Source organism: Sminthopsis crassicaudata, chromosome 4 (assembly GCF_048593235.1).
Source record: "Sminthopsis crassicaudata isolate SCR6 chromosome 4, ASM4859323v1, whole genome shotgun sequence".
In the NCBI taxonomy this organism is placed as follows: domain Eukaryota; kingdom Metazoa; phylum Chordata; class Mammalia; order Dasyuromorphia; family Dasyuridae; genus Sminthopsis; species Sminthopsis crassicaudata.
Genome location: NC_133620.1, coordinates 264,497,431 through 264,517,182, shown reverse-complemented (window position 1 = coordinate 264,517,182; position 19,752 = coordinate 264,497,431). Strand labels below are relative to the sequence as shown.

The 19,752-nt window shown below is 37.5% G+C and overlaps 1 protein-coding gene across 1 annotated transcript in view; it reads right to left on the bottom strand.

Annotated features, from left to right (window-relative positions):
• The window catches only part of PKHD1 (PKHD1 ciliary IPT domain containing fibrocystin/polyductin), a 645,163-nt gene that overhangs the window by 588,630 nt on the left and 36,781 nt on the right, over positions 1-19,752 (bottom strand). The window contains 5 exon segments of the mRNA XM_074264713.1: positions 1,805-1,895; positions 2,012-2,101; positions 4,178-4,456; positions 6,355-6,469; positions 13,384-13,525. Coding sequence (XP_074120814.1) covers positions 1,805-1,895; positions 2,012-2,101; positions 4,178-4,456; positions 6,355-6,469; positions 13,384-13,525 — 717 coding nt within the window.

Here is a 19,752-nt window from a genome sequence, read left to right as displayed (position 1 = left end):
ACAAGTCAAAATTGAGTTTGATTTATGTAGCGGATAAGGCAGCTAGATAGCATAATAGATAAGGCACTGGGCTTCGAATCAGGAAGGCTCATCTTAATGAGTTCAAATCCAGCCTCAAACATTTACTAGCTATATGACCCTCAAAAAATCAACCTCACCTATAAAACAATGCCTAGAATGCCTTTTTTTTTCCTGAGGTTGTTAATAGGTTCAATTGAAGTAATATATACCGCTTACTCTGCAAAATGTTAGTTCATATATGAGAATTTATAACACCACAGCAATATGTATATAATAGCACACACACACACATACATACACACACACACACACACACACACACACACACACACATATATATATATATATATATATATATATATATATATTGCTCAATTGAGATAGCATATGCATAATACTTTGCAAACTTTCAAGTAATCTATAAGGATGTATATTAAGATAATATGTATATGATAGCTAATATTTACATCTTACTTGAAAGTTTGAAGAGTACTCTGGATGTTATCTAATTGGATTTTATATAGCCATAAGGTAGTCATGTATCTTTTAAAGATATAATTAAGTGATTTGCCCATGGTCACACATCTAAAAAGTGATAATAATAGGATTTATGTTTATTATTTGCTAATATTAAGTAGGAGAAGTTAAAGGGTGGAAGTACCATGTGCTCGCAGTTAAGATTCTATATAACTTGTTTATTATTTCCTGATCCTAGGTGAATGATTATTCTGAGATGAGAATGTCCAGACAATCATGAGGGCTTAGAAGACCTATTCAAGTCACCAGAGGATTCAGCAGGAGACAGAATCAATCACTGATAGTCTCCCGGAAGCAACAATTAATTAATTAATTAATTAGATTGTAGATACCAGAAAGAAAGTAGCTATTGAAAAAGGAAGTACCAAAAGATGGATGTTTTATTGGGAAAGTCATCTGACAGTGTTATAGCTTCAGAGTCTATGACCCCTTCATGATAGTGATAAGTATTTTATGCCTGATTGTTGATATCCAAAAGAGAATTACACTTACAGATAAATTGCATGAAATCTCCACAAAAGGGACAAAAAGATTCTCAGGGGGAAAGAGTTTAGAGGTACTTTTTGGGGTCTGGGTGCTCTCTACATGTGTGATTCATTATTTAAAAATAGATTTTTTTTTCCCCTGAGGCTGGGGTTAAGTGACTTGCCCAGGGTCACACAGCTAGGAAGTGTTAAGTGTCTGAGGTCATACTTGAACTCAGGTCCTCCTGACTTCAGGGCTGGTGTTCTATCCACTGCACTACCTAACTACCCCTACATTTATATTTTAATCTTGAACTTATTCTCCCAGAGACTGTGTTCAAAGGAAGAGTGTGCCTCTGATTTAAAGGACATTGTTTTGTGATAATTATTGTAGCTACATTTTTTTCATCAAATCATTTTTCTAAAAGCCAAGTTCAAGCAGCTGATTAAAAATGAGAAGGAAACTCCAGTCCTTTATAGTAATGCTTAGAACTCTCTGGGACAGCCATGCTGTAGGGACCTAGTCCAACAATTTGAATGCAAGTTGTGGGTATAAATCTAGACAATTACAGTGAAAGGGTCAGGCTGATGATTTAGCTATCATTTCTAAATGCAAAGTTTAAAAACAACTTTCTTACTTGTTTAAAAACACAACCCCAGAATCCACACAATCTGATAATTATAATTGTTTCCTTTTATAACTCTTTCCTTTTTACACACTGATCTAGGAAGAATGAATTGAAGAGGAAATGGTTCATAATTCCCCAAAGTCAAAAGAGCACCTTGTTCAAATCCAAACCGGAGAAGTATTTGAGCTGAAAGTGGTTCCAGTTTGCATTTTATTGTGAGCAGTTCCTCTATCACTCTTTGGATCTGTTGGGGAAAAAAAAACACTTAGAATGATTACTATATAAAGAAAAATCAGTGGAAAAATCTATGTGTGTAATTAAGGAAGGTTCCAGTGTCAGGAAGGAAGAATAGGCTCATACCTGGGCAGCAGTCGCATTTACAGTCACTGGAAGGCTGGAGATACCATCCCAGGTGAGACAAAATTTTCCTGTGCCACTCACTTTTAGCATCTGAAAATTTAAGAAGGCCAAGAAGAAATAATTCATACTAATTAATTAAGACAATTTTCACCTTTATAATTTCCTTTTCTGAATACTGTTTTTTTATTTTCTCTATTGCCTAGTCCATTTCCCAGCCCATTATAAACATTCAATAAACATTTATTGAATTTAATTGAATTTCAGCATTTAAAATTCATCCATAATTTAGAAACTAAATAGTAGTTTTTAGCAGAGAGGTAGTACAGTATATATCCTGACCTGAGATCAGGAAGATTCATCTAGATGAGTTCAAATCTGGCTTCAGATACTAGCTAAGTCACTTAACCCTGTTTGTAACTTTGTAAACTTAACAGTTTCTTCACTTATAAAATGAGCTGGAGAAGAAATCTGGGTGACAAATAACTTTAGTGTCTTTGCCAAACAAAATGTAAAGGGGATCATGAAGAGTCAGACACAATTGAAAGAACTGAGCAACAACAAAAAGAGGGAAGTTTGGCTTTTATCCATTTAGTAAATGCTGTTCTTGCCATAAATATGAGTCTATCTTTATATTCTATATGTCTATTTATCTTGAGAAGTTCAAATGATATTATTCAAAGACTTCTTTAAACCTTGCTAAATAAATGTTATTATTCAATCTCCTTTGTTGAACACCAAATCATAGTTTTAGGGCCAGACATTACCTTAGAGTAAATCAAGTCCAATTTTTTTCATTAACAGATGAGAAAACAAATCAAAAAAGGATTGAGTAACATGCCCAAACTCATACAGTGGTAACTGAACTCAGATTTGAAATGGAATACCCTGACTCCAGAGCTGGTTTCATTTCTTTTAAACTACCTCATACCCCATTCTCAAGTCTTATCATTGTCTGAATATTTAAATCTCACCTTTGATGCTGACTGCCTATGTGACTTTCAGCAAATTATTTCATTTGCCTGGGTGCCATTTTTTTTTCATCAGAAAAACATGAGCTATTTTATTAGATTACTTTTGATGTCCCAGGTCTAAATCTAGGCTCTTATGGTCCTTTAAGATAAATAATTTATATACTGACTCCTTTCCTCTGGAATAAGAGTCCTTTGCTTTTTATAAGATGAGGACAAACTAAAATGACTAAGGGACATAGAAGCTGGGTCCTCGTCAGAAAGCAACAGCTACAGATCAGGGAGCCTGATGAGTGATGGGTTTCAGACCTCTTCCTTTACTCAGTGAAGGCAATGAAAATTTACCAGGAATTTAGTCTTAAAACCAAGAAAAGCCAAGCAAAACAGTACAATGGCCCTACAAATAATACTTTTTTTTTCTTCCTTCCTTCCTTCATTTTTCCTTTTCTTTTTTCCTCTTTTCCCCTTCCTTTCTCTCTTCCCTTCCCTTTTTTTCTCCTTCTTTCTAATCTTTCTCATTCTCTCTCAGTTTCTCTCCTTTGTTCTCTCTCTTACTCTCTTGTTTGCTCTCTCTCTCATCTCTCTCTCTCTCTCTCTCTCTCTCTCTCTCTCTCTCTCTCTCTCTCTCTCTCTCTCTCTCTCTCTCTCTCTCCACATGGATTTCCACATCTTACTCATAATAGAATTTTAGAGGCTATTCAAGTGTCAATTCCACTATTGATCCGCCAGTTTGCCTCTTCTTAGGTAACCTGGTGTCCCCTCTTTCAATCCTCAATATTTTCTAAGGCATATTAGACTGATACCAAGCTTAGTGCAAACACATGATCAACACAGATCATTGCAATTCAGAATAAGTGAATGCAGGAGATCTGCCAGCCTCAGCTTTCCCTTGTAGCTGGAATTACAGACTTGTACCTCATAGAGAAATAATATTTTTGCAGGATATTTTCAAAATTACCATCCCATTTGTCTTTATAACAGCCCTATAAGGAATATGGAGTAGGTACTCTCCTTTTATATAATCAGGAAATTGAAGTTTAAGATGAGGAGATGACTTACTCAAAGTCAGACAGCTAATCTGCACTAGCAGTGGGACTCCCAGTGCCGTGTCATCTCCACAAGGCCATGGCTACCTCACTTTTAGAGCTAAGTTCCTGCTTTGGCTTAAGCCTCAGTGCATACCAAAGGTAAAATTCACCTGTATCTCTGGGAGCCTCTGAGCACTGGCTCGGATCTGGAGCTTCTCCGGATGGTAAGTATTGATCACATCAGGATTCAGCCAAGTGTTGTGAATCTGGACCCCAATGCTCATCCCACTACTAGGAGTTATGCCGTAGTGTTCAGCTTCCAGGTAGTACTTTGTTCCACCCAACAATTCCAATTTTGGGGACTTCTGTTGCCAGGTCTCCAAATGCCCATTCATCTCCCAGGAATCAAACCAGTTAGCTATGCCATCCTGAATGAAAGCTACTTTCACCTGTATCCAAATAAATATCCCAAGATAAAAACTCTTGAGTTCTCAGGTTTATCCTCTTATCCCAATAAGGAAGTGGCTAGATAGCTCTTAAAGAATCGTCCTGTCCTTAAAATGACAAGAAAATCGGGTTATTCATTCATAAAAGACTTGACAAAGGCATCCCTAGGAAAGTATAATCAGCTGTTATCTCCATATCTCTCTGCTACTCTTTTTTATCTTCATTAGAATGCCAAGAAAACCATAAAGAGGCATTAGAGAATGACTATCACAATGCATAAAGAATATTCAATTGGGAGTTTAGAGTCATGGGAGCTCAATTCATATTCTAGGTCTTCCCTTTACCACCTGTGTCACTTTGGACAAGTCCCTTAGTCTTTTGGGGCTCTTTTTACCATCTGTTTTCCCATCTTTAACATTGGGATAGAAGAACTCTCAAATATCTTCTGTCTCCAAATTTAATCCTATGTGATGTTAGACAAGTTCCTTAGCTTATTGGGGCCTCAGTCTCCCAATGTGTCCAGGGTGAGTTTCTGGTTCTTCATCTATCTAAGACAAGACTCAATTTCCTGTAAAATGGGTAAAGCCTGGGATCTCTTAGACCATAACATACTAGTCAGTACCTTGCTATAAAAAAGCTCAATCATTCTCATCTCTGCTCTGTGGTCCTGAACGTTTTCCAAGTTTTTGATAGAAATGGGCAAAGTACAAAGTTGCCAGGAGATAGAATTAGGTAAAAAAAACTTTCCTTCCAATTAGAACTATCCAAAAGCAAAAGTAACTACATATAGAAAATATGGCTCTAGAGTTAAATGAGACCATAGAAGTCCCTGAATCTCACTCTCAATTTACAGGTGTGGAAACTGAAGTCAACAAGATCAAGGAATGTGTCTAAGGTCACACAGGATCTGAGATAGGATTTGAATCCAGTTCTTCAGGAATACAAGTCTAGCATCATCTGACCATATAGTGAGTTGCTCATCACTCTCAAACTTCAAGGAAAGCTCAAATGAACATTTTCTGGGCATGTCATTGAGGGGATTTTTGTATGGATGGATTATATTAGATAGCCTCTAAGGTTCCAACTATTCTGTGATTCTGTGATTGCTTTCCTTGATTGCAAGCATAGCTAAAAGCAAAACTGAGTTTATACTAGATCTGCCAAATGAAGAATTCAAGTATTGGTAGTTTGGGTGACCCAGAATAGTTCTACAGCTGTATGTTCTTTAGAATTTCACTCAAGTAATGAAATCAGGATTAGAGAAAAAATATCATTGTGAATTATATAGATGCTTATATTACATGGTAGAAACACATGAGGGCACTCTAACCAACCAGCAAAAAATTTTAGACTGAGACTTTCAAAGGCTTAGAAGAGATAAAACACCATAGCTTTATATCTAGAGGGGACCTTAAAGGTCATCTAGCCCAATCCTCTCATTTTACAAATGAGCAAACTGAGACTCAAAGAGATAAGTCAACTGCCAAAGATCAGACAAGATCAGATCACAAAGTGGCAGAACTAAGATTCAAACGCAGGCCCCTGACTATCATTCTGGTTTAAAGACTGGTTCTCCATAGGAGAAAATTAAAATGTTAAATTAAAAGCAGAAACAAAATTGAAAACACCTTTTGTCAATGACAGTGAATTTCTGTTTGTACCTCTATTGAAGATAATCCCTCTATTCTGGGTGATACCATTTCCCAAAGAGGGCTTCTGATGTTCTCAGGGAACAAGGGGTGTGGCAAGGGGAGAGCTGCCAAGATTTTCTTTCTTAACCAATATCAGGTTGTACCTAGCTATCCTGCCATCAGAAGTTCATGAAGGTTCTGTGGCCTTTTTTTGAGGGATAGTGATGGGTTAATAGAGATGGGAAGAAAGAATATGAATAGAAGGATACCTTAGTCTCTGGATCTTCTGATTGACTGAAGTACAAAGAGGCTGGGCTATCTGCCTGGATCCAAAAAGTATAGTTATTTGTCTCTGGGGCAACAAAGAATCCACTGAGCCGAGCCCTGGAAAGTAGAGGAAACACTAGTCATGGGGGAAAAAACAAATCCTAAATAATTTTACAATGTCTCTTTTTGCTTATTTGACTTGATGATGATAAGGAAGAAAAACTTGGTTCCTGACTCCTCTGACTGGGATTCTCTTTAAATGTAAAAATGGACTAGGCTCAAAGTCTCCATGACTGGTCTGGAGAACTTTCAGGAAGGAAGGAAGGAAGGAAGGAAGGAAGGAAGGAAGGAAGGAAGGAAGGAAGGAAGGAAGGAAGGAAGGAAGGAAGGAAGGAAGGAAGGAAGGAAGGAAGGAAGGAAGGAAGGAAGGAAGGAAGGAAGGAAGGAAGAAGGAAGGAAGGAAGGAAGGAAGATAGGAAGGAAGGAAGATAGGAAGGAAGGAAGGAAGGAAGGAAGGAAGGAAGGAAGATAGGAAGGAAGGAAGATAGGAAGGAAGATAGGAAGGAAGGAAGATAGGAAAGAAGGAAGGGAGGAAGGAAGGAAGGAAGGAAGGAAGATAGGAAGGAAGGAAGGAAGGAAGGAAGGAAGGAAGGAAGGAAGGAAGGAAGGAAGGAAGGAAGGAAGGAAGATAGGAAGGAAGGAAGATAGGAAGGAAGGAAGATAGGAAGGAAGGAAGGGAGGAAGGAAGGAAGGAAGGAAGGAAGATAGGAAGGAAGGAAGGAAGGAAGGAAGGAAGGAAGGAAGGAAGGAAGGAAGGAAGGAAGGAAGGAAGGAAGGAGAGAGAGAGAGAGAGAGAGAGAGAGAGAGAGAGAGAGAGAGAGAGAGAGAGAGAGAGAGAGAGAGAGAGAGAGAAAGAAGGAGGGAGGGAGAAAGGGAGAGAAGAAGAGAGGGAAGGAAAGAGGGAGGGAGAAAAGTAGAGAAAGAAGGATAAAGGGAGGGAAAGAGAGAGGGATAGAGGGAGGGATAGAGGGAGGAAGAGAAGGAGAAAGAGGGAGAAAGGGAAGGAGGGAAGGAAGAGAAAAGAAAGTTATGTTTCTGCCCTTTATTTTTATATCACAATGATACATGCCACTCACTGTCCTAAAAGTGAATCTTCTCTTATAATCAGTTAATTAATATTAAGTATGCTAGGCACTGAGCTAAGCACTGAGGATACAATGAAAGGCAAAAAATGAACAAACAAACAAACAAAAACAAACAAAAAAAGTCCCTGTCCTCAAAATCTCACTGTCTAATGGGGAAAACAAATATATTACTATGTACAAAACAAACTATAACCAGGAAAAGTTGCAAATAATCAATAGAGGGAGGGTATGTATTAGAATTAAGGGGGATCAAGAAAAACTTCCTGTAGAAGGTGGGACTTTTGCTGGAACTAGAAGGAAACTAGAGAAGCCAGGAGGCAGATGAGGTGAGGAGAGAAAGCCTTCCAGACATAGGAATCAGCCAGTGGAAATGTTCCTAGTCAGGATATAGAGTGTGCAGAGTTCATGGGGAAGAGGGAGGAGGGGAGGAAGGAAAGCAATATAAGGTGTAAGAAAACTGGAAAGTGGAGGACAAGTTATGAAGGGCTTTGAATGCTAAAAAGAACATTTTTTCTTCAATCCTGAAGGTTATAGAGAGCCAGTGAAGCAGATTAAGTGGAGAGGGAGGTGGGAAGGTCACCAGAAAGGACATGATAAAACCTGTATTTTTGACAGCTAAATAATGAAAGATGGATTGGAGTAGGGAGAGATTTGGGGCAGGGAGAACAACAAGCAGGCTTTCACAACAGTCCAAAGGTAAAGTGATGAAGACTGTGATAGTATCAGAGGAGAGAAGGTGGGCATATTTAAGAGATATTAGAAAGGTAAAATCAACAATCCTTGGCAACAGATTAGCTGTAAACAGTGAAGAAAATAATGATTTAAGGATAATACCTATGTTGTAAGCCTGGGGTACTAAGTGCATGATAACAAACATTTATTAAACTTACTATATGTCGGTCACTGTGCTTTACAATTATTTTCTCATTTGATCTGCACAACAGCCTTGGGATTAGTAACCCTTATTATTTCCATTTTTGTTGTTTGTATTCAGTCTTGTTCAACTTCATGACCTAATTTGGATTTTTCTTGGCAGAGATACTGGGGTAGTTTGCCATTTCCTTCTCCAATTCATTTTATAGATGAAGAAACTGAACTAAACAAGGTTGTGACTTTCTCAGCTACTAAGAATATAAGGACAGATTTGAATTTAGGAAGATGGGTCTACTTCATTCCAGACTTAGCACTCTATCTATTATGCCACCTAGCTTTCCCTTATATCCAATCTACAGTTGAGGAAACTGAGGCAAACAGAAGTTAAGTAAATTCCTCAGGCTCGCACCACTAGCAAATAGTTGAAGCTGAACTGATCTCAGATTTTCCTGATTTCAGACCCAACAATCTACCCACTGTGCCATCTAGTTTCCGACACCACTGTTATGATATCCTCAATAAAAATAGAAAAGTTAAGAAAAGTGGATAGCTTAGGGGGGGTCATAAAAAAGAAAAAAGTTCAGCAAAAAATGTAACCAAACCAGTGATCTCATCTGAGGGCAGAATATTACATTCTGCCCTAGTACTGCCCTTCCTCTCTGCTAAGAGGAGGGAAGTATGCATCTTTATCTAATTGAAAAACTATTTTTGGTGTTTTAATGGCTTAGTATTCTACTTCTTTTTAGTGATTTTTTTTTCATTTACATTGTTGTGGTTATATACTATTCTTCTTAATTTAATCTGCACCAGTTCACATAAATTATCCCACATTTATCTGAATTTTTCATGTTCATCATTTCTTATAGCACAATGATCTACTAATAGGCTATGTAGAGAGGGAACCTTAGGGTCAGGACGAACTGAATTCATAGAAGCTTAGATCTAGAATTTAAAAGTCATCTAGTCTAATCTCCCTGAGTTAATGGAAAAGAAATCCATAGACCAAGGAAGTTCCATTACTTGCCCCAAATTATATGGGTGGTAATCTTCAGCAATGGCATTCAAACTAAGGGCCTATAATTCTCTCTAACTTACCACCATGCCTTCCCTTTAACACATACTAAAGCTATGTGATCCCAGGCAATTCATTTTCTATAAATAACAGAACAGTTGCTGATAGACTTTGGCAGAGAGAGTTCCCTAAATTAATAGACATAGAACTAGACAAGAATAATATTCCATTACGTTCATGTACAACAGTCAACCATTCCCCAACCAGTGACATCCATTCACTTTCACTAGTTGCTCATGCCAGGTACAAATGAGTCCAATTTGAGCATTTTGGATAGCACTGTAATGTGATTCCCTCCTATAGATGGGCTAAGAATAGTCTGGACCTGACTATTTTGTTCATCCCCAGTGACAAAAAAAGAAAGAGATACAGGAAAAGGAAGAAGATGATGGGGTTTCTCCTACATACCATCCCCCACTCTTCATCCTTCACACACTCACATACTAAGAATAAGATCAGGGGAGCATTTGTGGAAACATGATCAGACCCTCTCCTCAAACTTATGCTTACAGAGAGTACAAGAAAAGAAAGCTAAAGGGAGAAGACTTTTCATCAGGATTATTCCCAAAGGTGACTGTAGTAACTGTATTAAAAAACAGAAATAGAGGAACTGATGGTCCTTATCCTTTTCTTCTATCTTCTATTAGCTAAATGAGAAGGGCACCTGTTCATAAGGGTGTTTTTTCAATTTTTTAAGACCATATCTGATTGATCTAATCTGCTTTTCCACAAACACCTATGGTTGACTCTGCCTTGACATTTCATTGTATTCCTGTGCTCAGGGATATATAATAACAGTTCTGAGAGCTACACAAGAAAGAGTGACTTTTGCCAGCAAAGGATTGAAATCTCAGCTACTCACCCTATAGCTAGACGGTTTTCTTTCTCTGAGGGCATAATCATAAGACATTCATATGTTACAAGAGCAGAGTGTAGCATGTGGCTACTTAGAAATATCTCACTAGACCACAGGCCGAACCTAACAATAACTTGTTTAAATGGAAGAAAGTCTTAGAGGACATTGGGTCTAATTTTCTCATTTTATAGATGAGGAAAGTGAGGCATATAGAAATTAAAAGATTATTCCAGAATGATATAACTAGTAAGTGTCTGAGGTGGGAATTGAGCTCCAAACCTACTGACTCCAAGTCAGGTATTCTATCCTGTTCCCTTCTTTTGTAGTGCTTGAGAGTGAGACACTTGGTGCCAGGCATATGAAGCTTGATTATGTATGTATGACAGTGTCTAAATTTATGTTTTATATAATGAAGATTTGTTGCCTCAAGAAAAGCTGGGCTCTCCCTTCACCTGGAGCTTTAGTTTCTTCCCTATAACTACTTCCCTATAGCTGGCACCTTCTGCCATCCATTCCTGACTCTCATTGCTCCCCTCAAATCAGAACCTTGCTCAGGGAAAGATCCAGGAAATTTTAATCCTTTCCCCCAAAGGTACCTAAGAATCCATTCTTGGTCTTTTCTTCCCTTATATTGGAGAGAAGGGAGGAAGATTAAAAAAAAAGAGAGAGAGAGAGACAGAAATAGAGACAGAGACAGAAGAAACAGAGATAGAAAGATTCAGACAGAGATAGAGATACAGAAAGATTCAGAGGGGAGCAGTAGAGAAGAAAACAAACAGCAGACAGACACAGAGACAAAAAGACAGAAACAGTGACAGAAATAGTGAGAGACAGAGAGATTGAGACAGACAGAGACAGAGATGGAGACAGAGAAACAGAATGATTGAAGATTGGAATTGACTGTAAATAAGAGTCTTCCTGTTCCAAATCTATGTACCTTTGTGAAAAACATATGCACTCACACAAACTGCATAACACTCTACCCCAATCTACCTATCTCATCCCCCCAAAATTGTGAATGGAATACATTCATTTCCCATCTCTACTTCTCATCATTTTAACCTTCCTTACAAGCTAGAGTGCTACCTTCTTTATAAAGCATTCCCAGAATAATTTCTTTACAAGCTAGCTCCTTCCTATCTTCTCATTATTCCTACATTACTGCCCTCCATTTATTCTATGATCCAGCCATGCTGATTTACTTGCATTTTCTCATACTTCAGACTCCATCTCCATTTGCTATCTTCATGTCTTGGCATTGGCTGTGCCTTATGTCTGGAATACTCTCTATTCCAAACAATTAGCCTTAATAATCTCAAATTACTAAAAAAACAAAAACAAAAACAAAAACAAAACCAGCTCAAGAGAAATCAAGAAAAAAAAAAAGATTTTCCCAGAAGCTAGTATCATTCCCTCTAAAGTTACTTTCCATCTATTTTGTATTTATCTTGCATTTATTATTTATTTACAATGTGTGTATGTGTATACATATGTGTGTATACATACATACATACAAATGTATATACATATACATATATGTGTATAAGTATAGAAATAGAAACAGATATAATTTCTTCCATTTGAATGCAAATTCTTTGAGGGAAGGAATTGTGAGCTCCTTAAGACAGGATGCTGGTTTTTGTCTTTCTTTGCATCCCTTAACCTAGACTGATGCTTAATAAAAAGCTTATTCATTGATTTCTTGAGTTACTCAGTTTTTAGGATTCTCGTTGTCCTCAAATTGCTTTGTACTTATTTCTTCATATAATTTTGGACCTCTCCCCCAAATAGAATATAATATCCTTGAGGGAAGGGCTTACTGTATTTGTAATTCCAACACTTATCATGTAATTTAACTTTTTTTTTAACCAATAATCTCAGAAACCATGTATGCCTCTTCCACATTTTACAGATTAGGAAACCAAGGCCCAAGGAGGTTAAATGGCTTGGCGTTTGAATTCAAATTCTCTAACTCTAGACCTATTGGTATTTCCTCTGTTGCACAGCCTCCCTATAGTATTCACTTATTTAAATGTTGAATTTGAAAATTGTTAATTGCTAAATGGTTTCATTGTTCTCCCAGCCACTGACCACCCACCACTCAGATTTCACATGCCACACTGAATTAAAACATTTGGGGATAACAGGTGTAGGAATGAACACTACTACTGTATCACAGCAAAGGGAGAAGCCCAGATTTGGTTATGGGGGACACAGAGAGGTTATGTCTGAGATTTTTAATCTTTTTTTTCATGTCATGGTCCTCTCTGGAGAAGCCTTAGTCTGATGACATCCACAGACCCCTTCAGGACAATATTTTAAATGAATAAAATAAATATAAAAAATCACAAAGGAAAACAATTATACTGAAATATAGATATCAATTATATATTTTAATTAACCAAACAAGTTTATAGAGGCCAGATTAAGAAATTTGCCAGAGTCACACAATTAGACATTAAGATGAGATTTGAGTCCAGGTCCAGTGTTCTATCCACAGCATCATGCTACCTCTCAAGGACAGATACTAACAATTTAATTACATTATTGAATTAGTCCATGAAATTTGACATCAAAAGATCCTCATTCACAAAAAGGTTGGCAGCATATAGACTAAGAAGCTATTTTTACTAATTTTACTGCTATTCAATTAGTTAATGTTATGATGTTCTGGTAAATATATAACCAGGTCCTCCAGAATGGGACAAATGTATGGTACCATACTTTTTAGTTTAACCTGCATTATTGTTAATTTCTCCACTTTAAATCAAGATAATCAAAAATATATATCAAGTTCTGATTTGTGGAATTTGCTGATTTCCAAAGTGTAAATGCTCACACTGAAAATTTAATAATTATGTCTTAGTCCAGGATGTGCTGGGCTGCACAGCCCACACTAATGACCAATTGGTATACCCAAGTCTAAGTGGTATTCTTTCTAGTAAGTAAATAGCTTTTAAAACAAAATAATTATTTTAAAATCTTACTTATTCTCCCCTCAAAAGGACATATATTCTGTTTTCTCAGTGCAAATCTTCTTATAATGTCATGGCTTCTCCACCTTTTCCCAAAATCTATCACATACCTGTAATGCTGCCCTTCCTCTGACCAGAATCCAAATGGAGAGCTAGCATTGGGAACAATCTGCCATCTGTAGCCAGGTGTGGTATTGGTGAGATCTAGGCCTTCCTGAACATTTCCAGCTTCAAAGAGAAGTCCTCGATTGCCTGTAAGATAAATGCCACTAAAAAAATTGCAGATTTTTAGACTTAAAACTGAAGGGGTGTGGAATTTACCATAAAGCTAACAGTTAAACTGAAAGAAAGGTTATTATTCAATTATTATTAAAGTCTGAACTCTGCCCAATCAGAGATCATCACAAGGCACCAGAGGGCAGAGCCCCTGACTTATGGAACTTTTCCCAGAAGTCCAACCCTTCTCTTGCTCCCTGAGATCCCACTAGAACTTTAACAACCCCGTTAGCCTTGCTATTTGCCCACTAATAAACCCTAAAGAACTCTGGACTTTTACATTTTTCATGCAACTTAACTATTCTATTTGTGTTGTCTTCCCAAATTGCAATTTGAGCTCTTTCAAAGCAGAAATTCTAATTTTTCTAGTTTCAATCCAGTGCCTTTCCATTCTGCTATCTAGAGCCATTTTTGAGACTTTTTTTTCTCTTACAGCTATCTATAAGGGAATGACAGCCTAATTAGGACAAATATCTTGCCATATGTCCTGCTACTACAATCCTTTCTCAATACCAACAGAAAACTCCAGCTTCAGAAACCAAGTCCTCTATCACCCATTCAACCTGAAGGAATTATTCCACTACTTTGAGACTAAATTATCATGTCTGTTAAATGAAAGAAAATTCATCTATCTACCTTATATAGCTGGCCCATGACCATGCTTTACATTCTATCTAGTCATCCACCACAAAATCACAGAAGCCGTGTCTACTCATTCTGGGTACCATGGTCATCATAAATAGGCATTGTACTAAGCCTTCCACCCCTTGTTCTTGCTCTTGCTTTGAGAATAATAATAAAACCAATGCAACCATTTCCATTAGAAAGGGATAATGATTGACTGTCCTATGGCTATACCTATAATCACTATGATATCCTTTCTGAAAGAGCATTGGTTGGGAGTTAAAGATCCTAGTTAGATTCTTGGTTTTGCTAGTTAGTTAACAAATCTGTGTGACCTTAGACAAATCACTTAATCTCTCTAGGTCTTAATTTCTTCAACTATAAAAAGGAGCTGGATTAGGTGACATCTAGATTCCATTTTAATTCCAAATTTATGATCCCATGATCCTACATTCTATTTCCTCCAAAAAGTTCCTTGTGGCAAAAATTTATATTCCTAAACACCCAGCATAATGCCTGGCACAGTGTACATTTATTGTTGTCTAGTTGTTTCAGTCATTTCTAACTCTTCATGACCTCCTTAGGGGACTTGACTTGGCAAAGATACTGAAGTTGTTTGGCATTTCTTTCTCCAACTCATTTTACAGATGAGGAAATGGAGGCAAACAGGATTAAGTGCTTTATCCAGAATCACATAACTAGTATGTGTTTAGATAGGATTTGAACTCATGAAGATAAGACTTTATGATTCCAAGTCCAGTGTCACTTAGCTACCTCATATTATAGCTGCTTAAAAAATAGATGCTTGCTCATGCATTTATTTGTAATTTATTGCTAATAATAACTTTACATCAACAACACAATGTGAGAGAAATAAGGAGAGAGACTGAGATGAGATTAGACCCAGAAAATGTAACTGGTAGGAGAAGTTCTATGGATCATGTAAAAGGTCAAATGGGCTGCTTAATGTACAACCTAGTAGTCTAGAGGGAATAGCTAAAGAATAGTAATTTAAAAGTTTAGCTAAAGAATATTAATTAAGAAGTTTATTTTGAAAAGAGTGGAAATTTTCTCTAAAGCGTCACTTCTGAGTGGAGAAAAGGGCAGAGAACAGAGGAACAGAGATAATGTGCATGGAAAGAAACACTTGTTAGGGTTCAATAACATGAGACTAAAATAAGAAATGGACACTTGGTAAGAAGCTATCAAATATAGTCACATAGGGGAGGAAGATTCTAGTTGCGAAACAAATGTATGGCTATTTTTGAGAGGGGGACTACCTATAGATAGACATCATCCCTGTCTAGAGGCAAGATGCCAACTTCACAAGTACAAGACAGCAGGTCATCTTTAAATATATCTGAGGATTTTACTGGACTACAAGATTGATATGACTCAACAGTGTAATATAACAGCCATAAATGTCAAAGCAATCTAGAGCTGTATTGAGAGGCATAGTATCCAGGAATAGGAGGTGTTATCCCTCTGTCCTCTGACCTGGTTAGAACATATCTGCGATGTTATATTGGTACCATATTTTAAGCAGGATCTTATAAACTGGTAAACATGAAGAGCAATGCAACAAGTTTGGTGAAGTCTTTAAGATAATGTCATATAAGGAAAGATGCTTATCCTGAATGAGAGATTTGGGAGGAACATGATATCTGTTTCCATATATTTGAAGGGTGGTTATAGGATCATTGATTCATATACATATATATATATAGTTAGAAGGAACTTTAATGGCCATCCAGTTCACTTTTCATTTCTTCTTACATGTGAATAATGAGACTAAGAAGTCAAATTACTTGTCCAAGTGACATAGGACGTGACAGAATAAGTTAGACTAGTTCTGCTTGGCCCCACAGGACAAAATAAGGAGCAATAGGTAAAAGCTGTAGAATCATATCTATGTTGATTGAGTTTGTAGGGAAAAAACTTCCTCTCACTTAAAGCTGACTCACACTGACTCTTAGTAGACAATATGTTCCTCCTAAGTGAATATCTATAAGAAGAATGATTGCTTCTTATGTTTATTGTCAAAGAGATTAGTGATTTGGTGTGGATTGGACTAGATGTACAGATGTACATGAAGTATGCTTCTAGTTTTGAGAGTTCCTTCTACCTGAAGATTCCTTAAGGTAACCTCCCCTCTTCTGGGTGATCTCACAATTCCCTTGAATTGATGCAAAAAGTTTCTCTATAAGAATACAGATCCAAAAGATTTACATGAGCTGATGCAAAGTGAAATGAGCCAAACTAGAAGAACACTATACATAATAAAGATAATATTGTATGATAATGAATTGTAAATATCTTAACTATTCTAAGCAATACAATGATCCAAGATCCAGGGATTCATCATAAAAAATGCAAAGATTTGATATCTGAATATAGACCAAAGCTTATTTATGTTCCTTCCTTCCCTCCTTCCCTCCTTCCCTCCTTCCCTCCTTCCCTCCTTCCCTCCTTCCCTCCCTCCTTCCTTCCTTCCCTCCTTCCCTCCTTCCCTCCTTCCTTCCTTCCCTCCTTCCTTCCTTCCTTCCTTCCCTCCTTCCTTCCTTCCCTCCTTCCTTCCTTCCTTCCTTCCCTCCTTCCTTCCTTCCCTCCTTCCTTCCTTCCCTCCTTCCTTCCTTCCCTCCTTCCTTCCTTCCCTCCTTCCTTCCTTCCTTCCTTCCTTCCTTCCTTCCTTCCTTCCTTCCCTCCTTCCCTCCTTCCCTCCTTCCCTCCTTCCTTCCTTCCTTCCTTCCTTCCTTCCTTCCTTCCTTCCTTCCCTCCTTCCCTCCTTCCCTCCTTCCTTCCTTCCTTCCTTCCTTCCTTCCCTCCTTCCCTCCTTCCCTCCTTCCTTCCTTCCTTCCTTCCTTCCTTCCTTCCTTCCTTCCTTCCTTCCCTCCCTCCCTCCCTCCCTCCCTCCTTCCTTCCTTCCTTCCTTCCTTCCTTCCTTCCTTCCTTCCTTCCTTCCTTCCTTCCTTCCTTCCTTTCTTTGTTTCTTCCTTCCTTCCTTATTTCCTTTTTTCTTTCCTTCTTTCTTTTATTCTTCCTTCCTTTCTTTTTATTTCTTTCTGTCTGCCTTTCTTTCTAGTTGTCTTTTTTCTTTCTTCCTTTTTGTCTTCCTTTTTTTGATTTAGTCTTCTTGCACAAAATTACTACTATTTTGTATGATTGCATACACATAGCCTGTATCAGATTGTTAACTGTCTCAGGGAGGGAGAGAGGGTATTGAAAGGGAAGAATAGAATTTGGAGCTTAAAACTTTTTTTAAAAAAATGTTAAAACTGTTTTTACATGTAATTGAGGAAGGAATAAGATATTTTTAAAAGATTGCACATCAAAACAATGAAGCATTACATAAGCTTTTGCGATTTTCGTTAATTTTTAGATATTCCAGAGTCAAAATGAACATTAGCAAGAAATTAGTCAGTCAATATGCATGTATTAAGCATATATTATGTTTTAGGCACTGAGCAAAGGCACCAGAATTACAAAGAAAATCAAAAGGCAATCTGTTCTCAAGAGCTCACAATCTAATGAGGAAAAGACAAGTTTCCTCAAAGAAGCTATATTCATCAAAAGTTGGAAATAATCAATAAAGGGAAGACACCAGAATTAAGGGTTATCAGGAAGGCTTCTTGTAGACAGTAGGATTTTAGTTGGGACTTGCAGGATGCCTGGAGAGTCAGGGGCAAAAAGCATGAGAGAAAACTGATTAAAAAAAAAAGAGCAGTCAGGAGATAGAGTGTCTTGTTTTAGGAACTGCATGGGTATCCTGTGTCACTTAATATCAGAGTATGTGAAGATGAGTTAAAGTGTAAAAAGGCAGGAAAAGCTTAGGGAAAGGGGACAAACACGGGTTATCAAGGACTTTGAACACCATCAGATAATTTTGTCTTAGAAGTAATAAAGAGTCACTAGAATTTATTGAGTATGTGGGTTTGTTTGGGGGCTTTTGGGGGGGCAGAAGGAACGTGCTCAAATGAGCATTAACAATTCAGAAAATAGCTTTTTAAAATGAACAAAATTTGATGATTACATTCACCACCTGAAGAGGGGAGGGGCACAAGGAAGTGGGAAATACTATGAAATCTACTTCAAATCAGGAATTCTCAACTTGAGACCTAAATTCTAAAAATAAAACTTTAGCTTTGCAATTATCAAAAATTTATTATTTTTCTGCCTCCCTTCTTCTCTGCCTCACTGAAAAAAAAATTCTTGTATATGTGATAGATTCATTTATCTATCTATAATATTTATAAAGATTTAGCATTTTTCTTTGAAAAGAATATATTTCTTTGGAGTTTGTATATATATAATATAGGCAGTTTGTTTATAAATTAATATAATATCTATGGTATATATTTAAATCACATATCAATATATATATATATATATATATATATATATATATATATATATATATATGGATATAATTGGTTTCTTTTTTTATTTTATGTGTTTCATTTTATTTTATGCTTTTAAAAAAAACACTTACCACAGTGCCTAGCACATAGTGGGCTCTAAATAAATGTTTGTTGGATTAGACTGGATTAAAAACAGTATATGAGAAAGGGTCCATAGACTTTACCAGACTGCCAGAAGGGGTCAAGAGAAAAAAAAAGCTAAGGACACCTGCTTTAAGAAAAGTGTTTTGTGCTCCCACAAGAGAACTACACAGACCCTGTTGAGTCAAGAGACATTGTTAACTTGTCCTCTCAACAGCTGCATTCAGCATACCATACCACTGTTACCCGAGCCGCCAGCACAGGGATTACTCACTGACAGAGGGACCCAGTACTCTTTCCTTACACAAGCAAGACTTGTTGCTTTCAATCACTCGTTTCAGTGGTTTCCTTTCCTTAGATGGGAGTCAACATAGAGGAATTGGGCCCCAGGGAATCCCTAAGCAGGAGCTTTGCAGCCATTTCCACACCTGAATGACCTTTCCTTAGCAAGGTGTCTTCTCCCACTGAGCCAATTTCCTTTAAGTACCCTGCACTCTGCTAACAACAACTCCTGCCAGTTGTTAACTATAAAAGGCAGCACCTCTGCAGTTAGTTCCCTGTTGTGGAATCCAAGGGTATCTCCACTGGATCCAGGGGCAGGTGATGTGCCACCTGCCCTGCTTCTAACTACACCTGAGCCTGTTGTTCCCAAAGGGAAACAGCAGTGTGGACTCCAACAGGGTTTGGTAAACTTGAAAAGTTCTGACCTTTTCATCTCAGAGCCATGAGAAGGTGGATTTTTAAAACTTTGAGGGCTTAGTGTAGGAATAGACTGCATTTTCCTTTCCAGCTTATGCCTGGTTCATTTACAGCAAACTAATGGTAAAGTCATTTCAAGGCAGAGAACAGCTGCTCATTAAGGAGAAGGGAAGCCATTTGAATGACTCTTCTTGTGCTCCAATCTCTAAGTTCCAATAGGCTTTGTCTATAACTGACCAGGTATTTGTTACATAGAGTGCAGGGCTACTTCCTCAACACTTATAAAGAGACAGTGTGGTCTGTTATATTGACCCTAGAGTAAGAGGATCAGTTCAAATCCCACTATTGATGCTAAAGTTGGCTAAAGTCTTTTATCTTTTC